Source organism: Pelodiscus sinensis, chromosome 21, assembly GCF_049634645.1.
Source record: "Pelodiscus sinensis isolate JC-2024 chromosome 21, ASM4963464v1, whole genome shotgun sequence".
In the NCBI taxonomy this organism is placed as follows: domain Eukaryota; kingdom Metazoa; phylum Chordata; order Testudines; family Trionychidae; genus Pelodiscus; species Pelodiscus sinensis.
The window spans coordinates 4,327,223-4,345,323 of NC_134731.1; the positions used below are offsets into that span (position 1 = coordinate 4,327,223).

The following is an 18,101-nucleotide window of genomic DNA, read 5'->3' on the forward strand; positions in this document are numbered from 1 at the left end:
CCCCATTCCCCGGCTGGCACAGCACCCCAGCCCCAGAGAGACCCCCCCATTCCCCCGGCTGGCACAGCACCCCAACCCCAGAGAGACCCCCCCATTCCCCCGGCTGGCACAGCACCCCAGCCCCAGAGAGACCCCCCACTTCCCCCGGCTGGCACAGCACCCCAGCCCCAGAGAGACCCCCCATTCCCCGGCTGGCACAGCACCCCAGCCCCAGAGAGACCCCCCCATTCCCCCGGCTGGCACAGCACCCCAGCCCCAGAGAGACCCCCCCATTCCCCCGGCTGGCACAGCACCCCAGCCCCAGAGAGACCCCCCCATTCCCCCGGCTGGCACAGCACCCCAGCCCCAGAGAGACCCCCCATTCCCCGGCTGGCACAGCACCCCAGCCCCAGAGAGACCCCCCATTCCCCGGCTGGCACAGCACCCCAGCCCCAGAGAGACCCCCCCATTCCCGCGGCTGGCACAGCACCCCAGCCCCAGAGAGACCCCCCCATTCACCCGGCTGGCACAGCACCCCAGCCCCAGAGAGACCCCCCCATTCTCCCGGCTGGCACAGCACCCCAGCCCCAGAGAGACCCCCCTATTCCCCCGGCTGGCACAGCACCCCAGCCCCAGAGAGACCCCCCCCATTCCCCCGGCTGGCACAGCACCCCAGCCCCAGAGAGACCCCCCCCATTCCCCCGGCTGGCACAGCACCCCAGCCCCAGAGAGACCCCCCCATTCTCCCGGCTGGCACAGCACCCCAGCCCCAGAGAGACCCCCCATTCCCCCGGCTGGTACAGCACCCCAGCCCCAGAGAGACCCCCCCTTTCCCCCGGCTGGCACAGCACCCCAACCCCAGAGAGACCCCCCATTCCCCGGCTGTCACAGCACCCCAGCCCCAGAGAGACCCCCCATTCCCGCGGCTGGCACAGCACCCCAGCCCCAGAGAGACCCCCCATTCCCGCGGCTGGCACAGCACCCCAGCCCCAGAGAGACCCCCCATTCCCGCGGCTGGCACAGCACCCCAACCCCAGAGAGACCCCCCCATTTCCCCGGCTGTCACAGCACCCCAGTCCCAGAGAGACCCCCCATTCCCGCGGCTGGCACAGCACCCCAACCCCAGAGAAACCCCCCCATTTCCCCGGCTGGCACAGCACCTCAACCCCAGAGAGACCCCCCCATTCCCGTAGCTGGCACAGCACCCCAACCCCAAAGAGACCCCCCCATTCTCCCGGCTGTCACTGCACCCCAACCCCAGAGAGACCCCCCAATTCTCCCGGCTGGCACAGCACCCCAACCCCAGACACCCTCAAAAAAAATGTAAACCTCATTTTTTGAGGAATACAGGATCTGTCGAAAAAGGCTTTATTTTCGACAGATCCACATCTAGAGTGCCCTTTTTTCCGAAAAAACTCCGGTTTGAAAAAAAGTGGCGGCCATGTTTATGCTAATGAGGCACGGGATATTTAAATCCCTGCTTCATTAGCAATTTTGATGTGCCTAATCTACATCTCTCTATCGACAGAGAGGTGTAGTCTAGACGTAGCCAATATGTCCAACTAGCTTGATGAGAGAAAAGTTGCTGAGTGATTGTGTGTGTACAGATTGTGGGTTGTCCGGATCAAGTGCAGGAAAAAGCTACTTTGGCTGGGAGTCGGGTTATGAGAGACCTCCCAAAGCACTCTCAGGGCCTCCAGGGCTTCGACTCCCACCTCCACTCAGATACTGAGAGCAGGGCCGGACTAAGGGGTAGGCTAGCCAGGCAGCTGCCCAGAGCGCTCACCTACAGGGGGCGCCCGGCTCCCAGCGGGCTTCCCGGGGCAGGAGCCGTGTTAACCCCCGCAGCACCGGCCAGCAGCGCCCTTCCCTCTGCAGCCACAGGGCCCTGCAAGGCCAGGCGCAGCCCGCCCCGGGCCACCCCGGGCTGCGTGCCATTGGCAGTGGCCAGGCCAACTGGGCAGCGCATGCGCCGTGCGTCCGCCCATGCGCACCGGGGGCAGGCCTGTGCATGTGTTGTGCACCTGGGGCCCGTGGCGCTAACATGCCTGCCCTGACTGAGAGAAGCCCTTTTCTGGAGATACTCAGCTCTGTTCCTGGCCACATGTGCATGGAGATATGAATCCGGCCCCAGGGAGAGGGGAGACAGCCTGGGACAAACCACTTAGGAAGGATGATAGGGGATTTTACTGTAAATTCAAGGGAGCTGTAGAAAACAACCAAGAGGGATTTTGATCGTTCCAGTCTTTGGGGCTGGCACGTCACTGCATGGTTAGTGGCAGGATGGATAAGATTGTAGGAAAAGGATGTGGCTTGCTCTGTGCAAACAAATCACTGTCCAGTTCTTTCCTGCCCAGGTCAGTGGTCTCCGGTGTCTTAGGCCATGTCTTCACTTCCCACTGTGGCAGTTGATCTTCTGGAGTTTGATTTAGCAGGTCTAGTAAAGTCCTGTTAAATCAAATGCTGAGGGCGCCTCTCCCCCCCCCCCCCCCCCCATGCTGGAACTCCTGCTCCTCACAAGGCGTAAAGGAAGTTGACGGGAGCGTTTCTCCCATCGACCTCCCACAATGAGGACAGCACCAAAGAGCGACTTAAGGTAAAAACATCAGAGGGGGAGCCGTGTTAGTCTGAATCTGCAAAAGCGGCGAGGAGTCCTGTGGCATCTGACGAAGTGGGTCTTTGCCCACGAAAGCTTATGCTGCAACACTTCAGTTAGTCTATAAGGTGCCACAGGACTCCTCGCCACTTAAGGTAAAAACGTTGCAGGAGTCGATGTTTGTCGCTGGAATTGCATACCTTAAGCCAATCTTCGCCTGTCATGTGGACCTGGCCTTACACAGAGCAGAGCCCTGGGAACACCCTTTCTGCTATATGTGTCTGTTAAGCTAACACCCTAAACAGACTGTAAACTCCTCAGCTGGTCCACACAGTCTTCCATTTTCTCCCCCTCTCCCAAAAAAATCCCACTGGTGCAGCAGCACAAACAGGCCTGGCCAAAGAGTTTGTGGGGACCAAGGCGGTATGTTGTGGTTGGCTGCACCACGTGGGCGGGCGGCTGCCAGCCAGGGCAGCAAGTGAGCGAGCAGCCGGCGGGCGGACGCCGGGCAGCGCGGGACCCTGAAGGCGCAGGGCCCAAGGCAACCGTCTTGCTCGCCTTGCCCTAAGGCCAGGCCTGAGCACAAATTGTAGGAACCGTGTTGGAGACAAGGCATTGCTCTTGTAACTGTGGACTGTAACCCTGCTCGGAGCTCGGGTTGCCAGCTGGCAAGATGTACTCCTGAAGACATTGTCACGTGACATAATCATTCATTAAAGATTAATCTAATTGCAGGACGATCCTGGTAAATTGGCAGCCCTGCTCAGAGCCAGGGCCGGCCCAAGCATTCAGGCAAACTAGGGGTCACCTTGGGTGCCAGGCAGACGGAAGGGGTTTTGTGCTCAGTAATCTCTCACAAACAAAAGTAACAAATATTGTACTCGTAACACAATGCATTGTTGCCCGTCAGAAGTTGAGTTCTCTTCTTTATTTCACATTGCGGAGGGAGCATGGTTGTGTATGGAAATGGAGTTAAAATGTGTCACGGCAGAGCTGCAAAAGAGCATCAGCTGGGTTTGCTGCCAGGCAGCAGGAGCTGGCAGCTCAGTTATCGGTAGTCCAGTGTTGGCCAGTCATCCCGTTGAGTCAGTGTTGCTCTTTGCAGAATGAAAGCCGGTCAGCAACCTGCAACTGCTCTTCTGCTGCGTTAGGAACGGTGATCCCAAAGACCCCATGTCCACAAGGAATTTGTCCTGTGCTGGACTTGAAATATTTGGTGAGAGGTTTTAACAAGATCGTAAACAGAAAATCACCAGCAAGATTAAGAGTGTGGATTTATGGCAGACTACTACTGGTAAAGTCATAGTAAAGCCCTGATTTTCAAACACCTGATTGCTAATGTGAACAAATACTACTTAGCACAGGCTTGGGCAATAATTTTTGATGGGGGATCACTCCAAGATTTTGGTAAGTGGTCAGGAGACACATTTTTCTATGGAGAGAGTGCAGAGTCTGGGAGAAAGGTTGGGTGTAGAAGGGAGTTTGGGGTAGGGGACTGGGTGTAGGAGGGGCTATAAGGTCTAAGAGGGAGTTTGGATGAAGGAGGGGGCAGAGGATTGGGGTGCAGGGTCCGGGAGGGGTGCAGGAGAGGATTCTGGCCTGGGGAGAGTGTGGAAAGGGGTGGAAGGTCTGGGAGGGACTGGTAATCTGGGGCAGAGGGGAGGTGCAGAAGGTGTGAGTGGTGATCTGGGGCATGGAATTGGGGTGGGATGCCAGATGCTGGCTCCCGGTCAGCGGCCCAGTGGGAGCCTCGGGCAGGCTCCCTGCCTGCTGCAGCCCCAGACTGCTCCAAAGTGTCTGGCTGCTCCATGTTGCTCTCTGCGCTGCGTGCCAGGCGAAGGGGCTTTGTGTACTGCCTCCACCCCCAGCACAATCTCTGCTCCCATTGGCAGGCAGACCCTTTGAGGGGTCTGGGGCTGCTCTGTTGCCTGAGGGTCCGATAGGGCAGGCTGTGGGCCGGATTGAAAGGCTTGGTGGGCTGCATCCGGCCCACGGGCCGAATCTTGCCAACCCCTGACTTAACATATGCATTCCTTTCCATTCTAATGGCAATATTGTTCTATTATGATAAAAATTCTGTTCTTCTGTTGAATTTTTGAATAGTTTTAAATGAACATTGACATGATACAATACATTAAAATGTACCAGATTTATGTTACTATGATGTCATCATGTGCACAGCAACTTCTCTTGGGGGGGAGGGCAGGGGCCCCAAAGCCATAGTTCTCCTTGGGCGCCAAAATCCCTTGGTTTTTTTGCTCACAGCAGATCTAAATGCCATGGTGTTAAAGAGGCGAGCGTGTTGGCAATGCTAGTCTGCCCAAGGAGCTAGCAGTGTGAGAAATTTTGAGGGAAAGAGGCTAGTGGGAGTTATGACTTTAAAATCAGAGCACATGTCTACGTTCCTACAGTGTCTGGCGCAATGGGGCCCTGACCCTGATGGAGCCTTGGGGAGCTAGCCTAGTGTAAATAATACATAATAATGAATCACTATTAACCGAGTGTCCAGAACCAGATCCATTTACAATGTGTGGAAAATTACGCTTGGAAATGAGTCTTGCTTTTACTCCTAAGTGCCACCGGAGCATGCGGTCGCTCTAATGCTGCAAAGTCATCGCTCTGGAATGTAAAGCCGAGCTAATGTTTCACTCCCACCCCCGTTATAAAATGAGATGAAGAAAAAGTGAACAGGGGCAGATGGTGAGTCATAACCGTGTGATTACTTCACCTACTGTGACGAAACCCTAGGCCCATAGGTCATGGGAGGGCCTGATTCTGGGCTGTGCTAAATGCCCTGACTTCAGTGGTCGTGCAGGGGACTCGGCACTGGCGAATTGTGCTTAACTTGGCTATTGTTATTTATGTATGGTTTGTGTAACTGAAAAGTCCTCGTCACGGACAATTGTGCGAAGTGCTGTACAAACACAGAACAAAAAGATGGCTCGTCTTGGTGAGCTCAAACACGTTTTAATTTCCAGTCCCCCCAAACTCTTTTGGAAGGGTCTGAAACAGGTGGAAAGAATAATGTGCTATTGTCTAAAAACAGCGCACAGTCCTGTTCCCACTACATCCATGGGAGCTCTGTCATTGTTTTACATGGGAACAAGCTTGGGGTTGTGTTTAGCACTGTACTTGACAGAGGTAGTGACAATTTCCACTTTCTTAAGGGAGTTGCGGGTGCTTGTCTCCTGTGAGGGCCCACGTAGGTGGGGAAATGTCAGGACAACATTTTCAAATGCCTGGATCTAAATCAGGCTCCTAAATTCATATTTAGGCAAATGAGTAAAGGCTGATTCAGCTCCCGCTGAGGCCAGTTATAGATACAGTTGCTTTGAAAATTGGGCTAAAAAGAGAACTTGCTGTCTAACTGTAGGTACCCAGGTGTGAAAATCTTCATCAGAGCCCCAGTAGGGACGGCAAGGGGACTGAAGAAATGGAAAAGACACATATCTTCCCAGTCCTTTGATAGAAAGGGAAAACCCAGCATGTTTTATTGAGAGACTGCCTAGATTCTTGCCCATCACTGCAAGTTAAGATAGGACCATGGAGTGAGAGTTTTTGTAAATTTCACTCGGCTCTCTGCTCAGAAGTATGATCCATACAGGACAAATTGATGTATCTGCATGAACTTGTGGTCAGTAAGAAACTCAACATGCAGAGATTGTTGGATGCAGAAATTGCCTGTAACCATCTATTAATTTGTGTTCCATCCGCTAGCTTGATTGTTATATTGCTGGCTAGTGATGTGATAGTCAGTGGTTAATTCCAGCAGAAGCTGTCTTGCATGTGCACAGGATGGGAGACCATACATTTTAGATAACACCATGGGCAATACATAATACAGAACTGATGCATCCAGCACCAATTGCCCCAGGGCTGGAGCTGGCTCCCCCATTAGGAAGGCCAGATAAGGGACACCCTGAAGGTTGGGAGGTGTGGTGGGTCCTAGAGTAGCCTAGCTGATAGCACCTCTCATAGTGCTGAGTTCTCCACCCCTGCCTGGACACTGAGGCCAGGGAAATCCCATTGGGAAAACTGGAACAAAAACACTGGAGTGGGTAAAATCTGAGCTTTGGGATAGGATTTGTCTCTCACCCCCCGGAGTGGGTACCTGGGATACGTAGGCCTGCCTAAGCTGTAGGTAAGACAGATGTGTGTAGATTGTCCATTGTGTTGAGAAACCTCTTCTTGTTATGCTTTATTCCAACTGCTGAGATTAAACAGTGCTTTGACTTCAATAAATGTATGCCTCCACGCTGCAGTGGATTTAGCCAGTTGGCCAGTGGTTTTTAGCCTGTTATTTTGATGCATCCCAGTTTAAAAGAGGTAACCTATGACTAGCTGCAAGCCAATGGGAGCATTCAGATGCTCTGTCCTGTTGGCGCTGAGGTTAGCATCTGGGGCCCAGTTTGGTTCTCATTTATGCTGATCTAAAGTCAGAATGATGGCGCTGAAATCAATGTGGTTATTCCCACTGAAGCCATTGTGAGAGCAGAACTTGGCTCTTTGTCTGCAGATTTGGTATCAAACAACTTTTCAAGGCTCCCCCCTTAGGCGCACATACACACACACACACACACACATTGAAGTTCTGAACGGCAGCCAAGATCCAGTTATAAACATAAAACCCACAAATGTACCATGTCTGGAACTGTAAGATTAAGAGCTACCAAATGAGAAACGTGTCAGAATACAATAGGGTTGTGTCAAAGGCTTAACTGTGTGAAGTGTCCCTTTCTTGGAAGAGACCCTCTTGCTGGCTGGTGTCCAGATACTATGGAAAATCCACTCCCCTTTCTGGTGAGCTTTTGCAGTTGTGAGCTGGGGCTAAGACAGCATTAAAAACGAAAGAGTCTTTTGGAATCAAATTAGTTTTGATTTACCCCAGAAAGAGTCACATGATCAGAGGGACTAGTCATCGGAGGCAGATGCAATGCTTGTCTATACAGGGTGATTGACTGAATAGCTATTGCAGGATAAGGTATTCCTCAACAGCAATTCCAGCAGAGCTTCCTGTGTGGACAGTCTGTTCTGGAATAAAAGTCACTTTCATTTGGCATAATTAGGGCACATTATTCCAAAGCAAAATGATTATTATTGCAGAAAAACCTATTTTACAATCGTTTATTTCACAATACTGAATATAGATACGGCCGCCTCATCTCAAAAAAAGATATCTTGGCATTGGAAAAGGTTCAGAGACGGGCAACGAAATGCTGAGGGGTTTGGAATGGGTCCCATATGAAGAGAGATTAAAAAGACTGGGACTTTTCAGTTTAGAAAAGAAGAGACTAAGTGAGGCTATGATAGAGGTCTATAAAATCATGACTGGCATGGAAAAAGTGAATAAGAAAAATGTATTTACTTGTTCCCATAATATAAGAACTTTAGGGGGTCACCAAATGAAATTAATAAATAGCATGTTTAAAACAAATAAAAGGAAGTTTTTCTTCATGCAGTGCACTGTCAACCTGTGGAACTCCTTGCCAGAGGATGTTGTGAAACCTAGGACTTTAACAGGGTTCAAAAAAGAGCTAGATCAATTCATGGAGGTTAGGTCCATCAATGTCTAGTAGCCAGGATGGGTAGGAATGGTGTCCCTAGCCTCTATTTGCCTGGAAATGGATGACAGGAGAGGGATCACGTGATGATTACCTGGGGCATCTGGCATTGGCCACTGTCGGAAGACAGATTACTGGGCTGGATGGACCTTTGGGTTGACCCAGTATGGCCGTTCTTATGCGCTTATGTTCTTAGTTTCCCCACATAGGCTCATCCTACAGATTTTACTGTTCCTCGGGACCCAAGCTTTTAATTGCTTCACTGCTGCCTCATTTTCTCAAGGTCTTGGGCAAAAAGCACAGCCAGCAATACTACAAGCAGGTCATCTTTGAAATGCAGGATGCTGTTCCAGCCGTTACACAGAAGTTGGAGCAGGGTGCAGGGCCGGCCCACAATATTTTGGGACCTGAGGTGGGGAGCTCAAATGATGCCCCCATGCTTGGGCCAAAAATTTGAAAGGTCTCAATTCTGCCTTCTTTCTGTTCTACTCCTCTCATGGCGCTCCACCATCTCTGTGCATCTACAGCAGAGAGAATACATATGCACCAGCAGCAGACACAATTTTCTACATCCTGGGTCCTAGTGCCCCCCCCCCCACAGTCTGGCACCTGAGGCGGCTGCCTCAGTTCACCTCATGGTAAAGGCCAGCTCTGGCAGGGTGTAACAGTTGCTCAGTTGCAAGAAAAAAATAGGAACCTACTTGCAACCTACCAGCTCAACCACAATGGATGGAGACAACCTCTGGGTGTTACCTGCTCCTTCTCCAAAAGGTGCTCATCACTTGCAACAGTGCTGGGACCTCGATCCCTGCACAATTGAGATGAAAAGGGAGAAATGGATGCGAGAGAGACCCGAAGATGCGTTAGCCGGACACAGGTTATTGGACTCAGTACAGGGATCAAATTCTGTGGCCTGTGTTTACAATGGTTCCTTCTGACTTTGGATCTATGAAAGGGATAGAAGAGAGGGAAGAAGATAGTACAAGTTGAACCTCACTAGTCTGGCACCCTGAGGACCTGATCAGTGCCAAATCAGAGAATTTGCCAGACCACAGGAGGTCAGTACTGTATTGTCTAGCTAGCAGCATTTCCAACACTGCCACTGCTTACTCTAAAAAGACATTTAGGGGTAAATTAGAGAAAATAACAGCACAGAACATTGTGAGCCCAAGACTGGTGGCTGTAAACAGACTTTATGGGACAGTAGGAAACTTGGCCATACCCATGATAAATGGACATCTGGTTCACTAAAATCATGCTGGACCACAGATGTTGCCGGCCCAGAAAGTGCCAGACAAGGGAGGTTCAGCCTGTAGTAGGGAAATTTTTAAATGGCTCTCGAGGTCTGCCCTGGACCTTTGACCACATCGGCCACCACCAAACAGCTCTGTCAGGTTTTTATGTGTGACAAAGTGATGCAAATGGGAACATTCCAGCTATAGTTCTTGTTAGTTCACCATTGAAGATGTACTCTGGAGGTTAAAAATAGATGGGTAGGAAAAAAATGTGAATCACAAAATAAGGACAAAAAAGTTTTAGAGGCCCTAACAATAGAGAGACAAAAGATGAAAAACAGCCTGAGGGAAAACAACGCAGCAAAGCATTGAAAAGAAGATGTGGCAGGATATGAGAGGAAAAGAAGGAAATAGGAAGACTAAAGGAGGGAAGATAATATAGGGATTGATATTCTTCCAAAGGGCAAAAGCTTAGAGCCAATTTCTCACCTAATGTGTACCTTGCAATCCTTGTGAATTACTCATGATATTGAACATCTATTTGGTCCAATATCAACTTATGCATTTTGTATGCAAATACGACTTCTATTTGCACACACCTTTTCTCCACATGACCCCGGACTTCTGCCTCTTTGAAAACCAGATCCAGATAGATCTTTTTCTTTTTGTTCCACGGTAAATACTCTTACACATCTGCTTTTAATCTAGGGCATTGTTAGGATGCTACCTAAAATACCCCCCAAACCAAAACACTTGAACATGTTCCTGGCGTGTAACTATCTTGTTTTTTTTCCCAGGATGCGTCTACTCTGCAGCATTTTTTCCGGAAACAGAAAGTCGAAAGAGTGGAGGGGTTTTTCCGACGGCGGTAACCCTCATTCTCTGAGGAAGAAGCCTTTTTCGGAAAAAGGTGTGTGTGGATTCAGATGAGCGAGTTCTTTCAAAAGAAGAGGGCTCCAGGAAATAACACAGGTATCCTGGCGGCCACTCTGTCCAGACGAATCACAACTGAAATGTGAGATAGCATTCAATCAATCTGGATGCTATCTTTTGAAAACACACATTGCTTTTTCGTTGCGCTTTTGCTGTGTGGATGCTCTTTTTCGAAATAAGCTTTTCCCAAAGATCTCTTCTGGAAAAGCTTCTTCCGAAAGAAGTCTGCCGTCTAGACATAGCACCAGACTGGCCTCCTTTTGAGGCCAGGGATCCCCTTTCATGTTCATTTGGATAAACTGACAGGCACAGAGCTTTCATTTTTGTTTTACTTACTCCTGATCCTAATGTTCCAAAGGGTCAGGGTTGCTTGGATCTGGGACTTTGGGTTGGATCCTTCTGCAATAGTAAGATACTCATTTATAAATATGTACATATTGATAAGATCTGTGTTTAATTTCAGAACATTAGCTGCCTACTGATCGCTGTTCCTACCCAGCCACCAGTGGGTCCCCTGTGCCCCTCTCTGATTAATTCTCTGTGCCTCCTCCGCCTCCCGGTCCCAGAGCTTCGCAATCCCACCTTCCCTTTTTTGGCACGCCAGATTGTCTCTTCACCAATGGTGCGGGCAGGCCGGATCCAAAGCTTGTGCAATGTCTAGGCACAAGAGGAAGGCTTAAAAAGGCGCAGAATTTTGCTAGCTCAACTCAGAAATGTATGATTATTGGTATTATATTTCATGCTGGCTTTAATGCTTGGGCTGTAAACTCAAATTCTTTGCTGTCCATAACCACTAGATGTCACTAGAGCCAAATTAACTATGTATTTGAAATTCACATTTGGTGTCTTTGAAATTGCTGTACCTTCATTAGTTATGGGTACAACCCCAGGCTACTAGAACTGAAAGAAGTTAGGGATAAAAATGATTGTCCTCTCTTTTTCCAGTTTGTTTCCTTTTTTGCATTTAACAGCACTTTGTGTATATTACATTTCATTGTCTCCCTTGTACACTTAGCTAAAAAGTCAATTTCACGCTGGTTGGACTGACTTATTATGATTAGTCCTGTTATGAACTTTAAGAGGAGTGCAAGAAAAAACCTTTACAAATATTTTTAAAGAAAAAATCAGGTCATATTATTTAAAGTGGCTGGAATTTTCCCTAAATAATTCGGAAACTTCAAGTTTGCCCCTCCCTTTAAAGACAGGAAATAAGTGTATTAAAAGTCCTTGGCGGGTGCCCTGTTTCTTCTCTGTCAAGATGGTTTAGTGACATATGTTCCAGTCCTGCAATGAGCTCTGTATGGGGACAGAGGTCCTATTACAGTGCAAAATCAGAGCTTTATGGTTTTGTTTCATTTTTCTCGTTCCTAAAGCAAAAAAGCAGAAACACGTATTAATTTGTTCTGTAGTTCTTACAGAGCATCAGAAATTCAATTGCTGAATAATTTACTGTGACTGAGAGAAAAAATAGTATTGTTCTTACAACACAATGCACAGATTTGTCTGTGAATCAGGACTAAACATTAAAAAACACATTTGAAGAGACTGAATAGCTAAATAAAGCAGGACAAACAAAAAGAAGACAAAACACATCTTGCTTTGAACCGTCTCTGGGGAGCAAGCCTTGGCAGAGGAAAAGAAAGACTGTAATGTAATAATAGTAATTATAATTAATAATAATCTTATTTCTAAAATATCCCCAGAGGTGCTCCGGTTTCTGCACAACAAATTTAAATACTAAAAGCAGTGACACTATAAACCCAGATGAAAAGCCAAATAAGGCATTGTTAAAATAAGGGTGTCCTTTCCAGTAGCCAGCAGAATTTAAAACTTCTCAGGTGCTTCTTACAAATAGAAAGGGATGTACTTTATAGTATACACCTGTCTCTGAGTCTGTATTAGTACATATATCTATACAGGCAGTCCCCAGGTTACGTACAAGATAGGGACTGTAGGTTTGTTCTTAAGTTGAATTTGTATGTAAGTCGGAACTGGTACATATTGTAGGGGAAACTCTAGCCAAACATTTCTCCAGAGCTCAGTTTTATTCTCCCACACCTCACTTCCCTCAGTCCTTTATTCTCAAGCTGAGGTGTCTGCTGAGAAAAGCCGCTACGCGTCTCCCTGGTCTGCTGGGGGGGGGGCGCTAGCTTCGCATCTCCCTGGTCTGCTGGGGGGAAGCAGCTAGTGCGGGGTTGCCTCACCCCGTTTGTAAGTAGGGATCCGATGTAAGTCGGATCCATGTAACCCGGGGACTGCCTGTATTAGGGATGTGAACATGTCCATTGTTCACAGATAAGCCTGGGCTCATCAGTTAACCCTTATGGTTACATGTATCAGAGAGGTAGGTGGGAGTTGGTGCGTGTGTGTGCTGGCTTCCACAGAGTTGCCCCCTTCGCTGCCTCCCACAGCGATTACATGTTTACAAAAATAAACATATTTTACCATCTCTAACCTATATATCTCTTCACATGTCCAGGGAAAGATACTTACAAACAGAAATGATATGTATAGGCTGACATTTTCAAATTTGGGATTGGGAGCTGAAAAAAACTAGACACCCAAAGCCATATTTTGGAGCCAGTCCTGTAAATACTGATACGCTTGCTTAAATGTACTTCTATTCCACTCCATTTATCGACTGTCATGCTGGGATGTTTGGCTGGTGGGACCAGTGTGTTCACTGCCTTGCAGTAGGGAACCCTAGGAGAAGAATAAGATAAATCATGTTATTTCTTGACCTATGATACTAGTAAGTACTTTGGGAAAGATTCTTCCCTGGTGCAATATGTCATAGTTCCGTTTAAGTCTCTTTTCCCAAGTCCCGCCATGAGCTCTGTGAATGCACAGGAATCTGCAGACAGCAATAAGGCCTGGGCTGGCTAAAAGAGAATTCCTTTTTCAAGCCCTGTTTGGATGTCATTGTTTGTGCTTTGTTTCCGGTTTGCATTTCTGCCAGATGGACAATATAATGCAATTAAGTCAGTTTCATATTTAGAGCCTTAGCACAACATTTTTTACTTCGGACGCAGGGCGAAAGAGAAATACTTGTTTACAAATCTAATGTTTTCATTGCAATTCATGAAGAAATGATGGAAACATTTCCTATTGCTGCTAGGCTTGGGAAAGCTCCCTAAGCCACAGCTAAGGTAGAGACGTGTGAAGTTAAGCACATGGCCAAGTGTTGATAAAATCTGGGCCCGACCCATCTTCCACCAGAGATTAAACCAGCTAGGTGCCATATACATGATGTCCAGGAATAGTCAGAACAGTTCAATATTCCTTCCATCTTTGTGACACTAGCTGCCTTTAGACAGCAGCTCAGAAAGACTAGGGATTGAGGAAGCCACTCTGAAAGCAGCAGACCATGAGAAATAGTGTATCTGTGCCATGTTTAGCAAATAAGGCAAAACCAGCAGAGAATGACAGCAAGGACCTGGGGACAAATACATTGTGGGGGAGACATGTGAAGCCTCCTTTGCCTTCAGCAGAGCTAGGATTTCACCCTGACGCCCCAGTTTTGCACATAGTATGCGCACAGATGATTCACTTTAGCTAGCAGGAGAGAGGCAGCAGCAGGAGTCTTGAGGAAGGAGAAAAAAAAACCGGGGGGGAGACCTGGACTGTAATTGTGCCAGGAGAGGAATGTCCGAGACTTGCAATGTGGGGGCGGTGGCGGGGGGATCCCGGGGCGGTGCGTTTGCAGGATCTGGGCGTGGGGGTGCTCTGAGCCCCCTCTGGCCCGCGCCCCGGTCCCGCGGCGGGCAGGGCTGCGCGGCAGCGCCCCCTGGCGGGCCGGGCGCCGGGCAGAGCAGGGCTCGGCTCCGCCGGCGCTGGCTGCGGCTCGCTCGGGCTGGCGGCGGGCATGGCGGGCGCGCTGGCGGAGGTGCTGGGCGAGGTGCTGGTGGCCCCGGACGGGGAGGAGGTGGCGGTGGCGGCGCTGGCCGCGCGCGGGGTCTCGCTGCTCGGGCTCTACTTCGGCTGCAGCCTGAGCGGCCCCTGCGCGCAGGTCGGCGCCAGCCTGGCCGCCTTCTACGGGCGCTTCAGGGGGGAGGCGGCGGCGGCGGCGGCCGGGGCGCAGCGGCTCGAGATCGTCTTCGTGTCGGCGGAGCAGGAGCAGCAGCAGTGGCAGGAGGCGGTGCGGGCCATGCCCTGGCTGGCGCTGCCCTTCGCCGACAAGCGCCGCAAGGTGAGCGCGCCGCGGGGGGGCCGGGCACCGGGCGGGGGGCCCTGAGTAGTGGGGGGGGAGCGGGCACCGAGCGGGGGGGGGCTCTGAGTAGTGGGGGGGACGGGCACCGGGGGGGCCCTGAGTAGTGGGGGGGCCGGGCACCGGGGGGGCCCTGAGTAGTGGGGGGGAAGCGGGCACCGATCGGGGGGGGCTCTGAGTAGTGGGGGGGAAGCGGGCACCGAGCGGGGGGGGGCTCTGAGTAGTGGGGGGAAGCGGGCACCGAGCGGGGGGGGGCTCTGAGTAGTGGGGGGGAAGCGGGCACCGAGCGGGGGGGGGCTCTGAGTAGTGGGGGGGAAGCGGGCACCGGGCGGGGGGGGCTCTGAGTAGTGGGGGGGGAAGCGGGCACCGAGCGGGGGGGGGGCTCTGAGTAGTGGGGGGGAGCGGGCACCGGGCGGGGGGGGGGCTCTGAGTAGTGGGGGGGGAAGCGGGCACCGAGCGGGGGGGGGCTCTGAGTAGTGGGGGGGAGCGGGCACCGGGCGGGGGGGGGGCTCTGAGTAGTGGGGGGGAAGCGGGCACCGAGCGGGGGGGGCTCTGAGTAGTGGGGGGGGAGCGGGCACCGAGCGGGGGGGCTCTGAGTAGTGGGGGGGGAGCGGGCACCGAGCGGGGGGGCTCTGAGTAGTGGGGGGGGAGCGGGCACCGAGCGGGGGGGCTCTGAGTAGTGGGGGGGAGCGGGCACCGGGCAGGGGGGGCCCTGAGTAGTGGGGGGGGAAGCGGGCACCGGGCGGGGGGGCCCTGAGTAGTGGGGGGGGAAGCGGGCACCGGGCGGGGGGGCCCTGAGTAGTGGGGGGGGAAGCGGGCACCGGGCGGGGGGGGCCCTGAGTAGTGGGGGGGGAAGCGGGCACCGGGCGGGGGGGCCCTGAGTAGTGGGGGGGGGAAGCGGGCACCGGGCGGGGGGGGGCCCTGAGTAGTGGGGGGGGAAGCGGGCACCGGGCGGGGGGGGCCCTGAGTAGTGAGGGGGGAAGCGGGCACCGGGCGGGGGGGGCCCTGAGTAGTGGGGGGGGAAGCGGGCACCGGGCGGGGGGGGCCCTGAGTAGTGGGGGGGGAAGCGGGCACCGGGCGGGGGGGGCCCTGAGTAGTGGGGGGGGAAGCGGGCACCGGGCGGGGGGGCCCTGAGTAGTGGGGGGGGAAGCGGGCACCGGGCGGGGGGGCCCTGAGTAGTGGGGGGGGAAGCGGGCACCGGGCGGGGGGGGCCCTGAGTAGTGGGGGGGGAAGCGGGCACCGGGCGGGGGGGCCCTGAGTAGTGGGGGGGGAAGCGGGCACCGAGCGATCGGGGGGGGCCGTGAGGAGGGGGAGCCAGGCACCGAGTGGGTGGGGGGGGTCGCTGAGAAGGGGGGGGCCAGGCACCTAGCGATCGGGGGGGCTGAGGAGGGGGGCCTAGGCACCGAGTGGGCGGGGGGGGCGCTGAGAAGGGGGGGACCGGGCTCCTCCGAGGGGACGGCGGCCACCGGGGGAAGGGGCCGGGGAAGCCTGTCTGGCAGCAGGCTCCCTGCGTAGGGGAAGCTCCGGGGGCAGCAGCCTGGTCTCCGTGGGGTGCCTGCCTCCCTAAGGGACAAGGAACCTTTTTTGCGCCCGGGGCCGCTGCCCCACAGAAAACTCAGGGCCCCACACAAGTGAGAAACCAAAAACCAACCCCCCCGCCCCTCACTGACGTGGCCCCCACTGCGGAGGAGAAGGATGCTCCTGCCTTCCCCTGGCACAGAGCCTGGGGGGCAGGCTAGGAGACTTTGTTTACCCTATGGGGGGGGACAGCAGGTGGCTGGAGCACCAGTGCGACTCCCCAGTGCCAAGGGCCAGATCCAGGCAAGCCCCTTAGGTTCCCCACTCCTGCCCTAAAGGGTCCCCCCTCCTGTGCCCAGCCTCCTGCCCTTTGGCCCTGAGCAGCTGCTGTTCTGCTCGTTCTGCGCCCCCTCGGCTGGGGGACCCGCAGAACCCTGGCCAGCTGGGGCTGTAGTCTCCTGCAAGCAGGTGCCCTGTTCTCCCCTCCCTCTCGGGTGCAGCCTGGGCACCCCCCAGTGGGGGCTGAGAGCGGGCCCTGGGCCTTTGGCACTGCCAGGGCTGCAGCTGGCTGTTGGGAGAGCTGGAGCAGGAGGGAAGTCTTTGCCCTTCCTGGTTCAGCTTCAGATCCAGGTGGGACACTTGGGGCAATTGCTGCGGGGTTGGGCACTTGGATAAGGCTGCCTTTTAGTTTTGGCTGCATCTCATTTTGGGACACTTGCAAACATGACACCATCGTTTCTGTGGGAGTTGCCTGCTTTCAGCTCAGGAGTGTAGAAGCTTCACGTCCATCTATGAGGGTTTTCAAGAAGGAAGGAAAGGATCTTTTCTATGTTTCCCTTTGTACACGGATGTGGCAGGAGGATGATAGGGAGACTGATTTCAGTGCCAGTGGGGTGACCCAAGCGCTATTGCACCTCTCAAAAACCCCTCTTGTTAGAGGAAAATGGCACTCCTGTTCAAAACCGCAGTTAATGTTTTGCATCCCTATGGTCTCCACGCTGGAAAATCATTGAGCTGAAAAACATAGCATACAATTTCAGTATGGTCAGTTGAACATCCCACAACATTTAGTGGGCGAGAGACACGTCTGAAGTGTAAAATAGCATTTGCTAAACTCCCGGTTTGTAGGGTTTGAATTTGTGGCTCCAGACAAATTGTCCTAAACATCTAGTCAATAAAATTGGTTGACACGCTCGTAACCCTAGAGTAATCATCGGAATGAGTTAGTTGTAGGGTTAGACAATACTTAAAATTACCCATCACTTTGGCACCGGGTTGCTCTTCCGACTCTGGGCTTGTCTACACACAGTCATACCAGTTTAAGATGTGATTTCAAACTGATTTATCTAAATTGATACCAGAGGCTATGTGATAGTCTTGTTTTGGTTTAAACCAGACTTATTTTGCTTAGTTGAAGTTGATTAGAAACAGGTTTCAGCTAAATTGACATAAGAATGTCCACACAGGGGATTGCACTAGTTTATTTAAATTGGTGCATGTTTATGTGTAGACAAGGTCTTGGATAAGTCATTGATATGTGGGAATTACTAATGTGCGCATATAATATTTCACAAAGTACTGTAGTGGTTGCTGTTGGTTTGTGATGGCTTTTATGCTCCTTCTAGAAGAAATAAGTCAAGGTTACATGGTGTTTAAAAAAATAATGTTTTGTTTTGTCACACTAAGACCTACTGTGGAATTTGCTGTGTTTAAAGCAGATGACAATTTATAAGCCATATTTAGGAGGGATGTGTAAATTATGTTTTATCAAACTGCATAAATGTGAAAAAATAAAATCCACACTGCCCTCCATTAGAGAAGTGGAACAGAATCTTTGCTTACACAAAGCTGTTTTATGTTTTTCATAAATAAGCAAAAATAAACCTTTTGTAAGTGGTGTGGGGAAAAGGGAGGAATTATGGCGTGGGTGTTTGTAATTAGAAAAGTCCTCATATAAAAATGGTATTTTCTTGATAAACACCTTAATTCTTGGGTGTATTTTCCAGTAAAGTAAGCTGATGTAATATAGAATTAAAAACCAAGGCCCCAGAACCTGAATTTGATGCCCTGGG

The 18,101-nt window shown here is 51.8% G+C and overlaps 1 protein-coding gene and 1 long non-coding RNA gene across 2 annotated transcripts in view; both read left to right on the plus strand.

Annotated features, from left to right (window-relative positions):
• LOC112543958 (uncharacterized) overlaps positions 1 to 12,781 on the plus strand; it is a 42,742-nt gene extending 29,961 nt beyond the window's left edge. Inside the window, exon 5 of the long non-coding RNA XR_012897035.1 lies at positions 10,169 to 12,781. This is a non-coding gene — a long non-coding RNA (uncharacterized LOC112543958). The remainder of the gene's footprint in view (positions 1 to 10,168) is intronic.
• Positions 12,782 to 14,111: 1,330 nt separating this feature from the next.
• The window catches only part of NXN (nucleoredoxin), a 93,416-nt gene continuing 89,426 nt past the window's right edge, over positions 14,112 to 18,101 (plus strand). Inside the window, exon 1 of the mRNA XM_075904654.1 lies at positions 14,112 to 14,493. Within this exon, the coding sequence (XP_075760769.1) occupies positions 14,170 to 14,493 (324 nt within the window). The 5' untranslated portion in view covers positions 14,112 to 14,169. The remainder of the gene's footprint in view (positions 14,494 to 18,101) is intronic.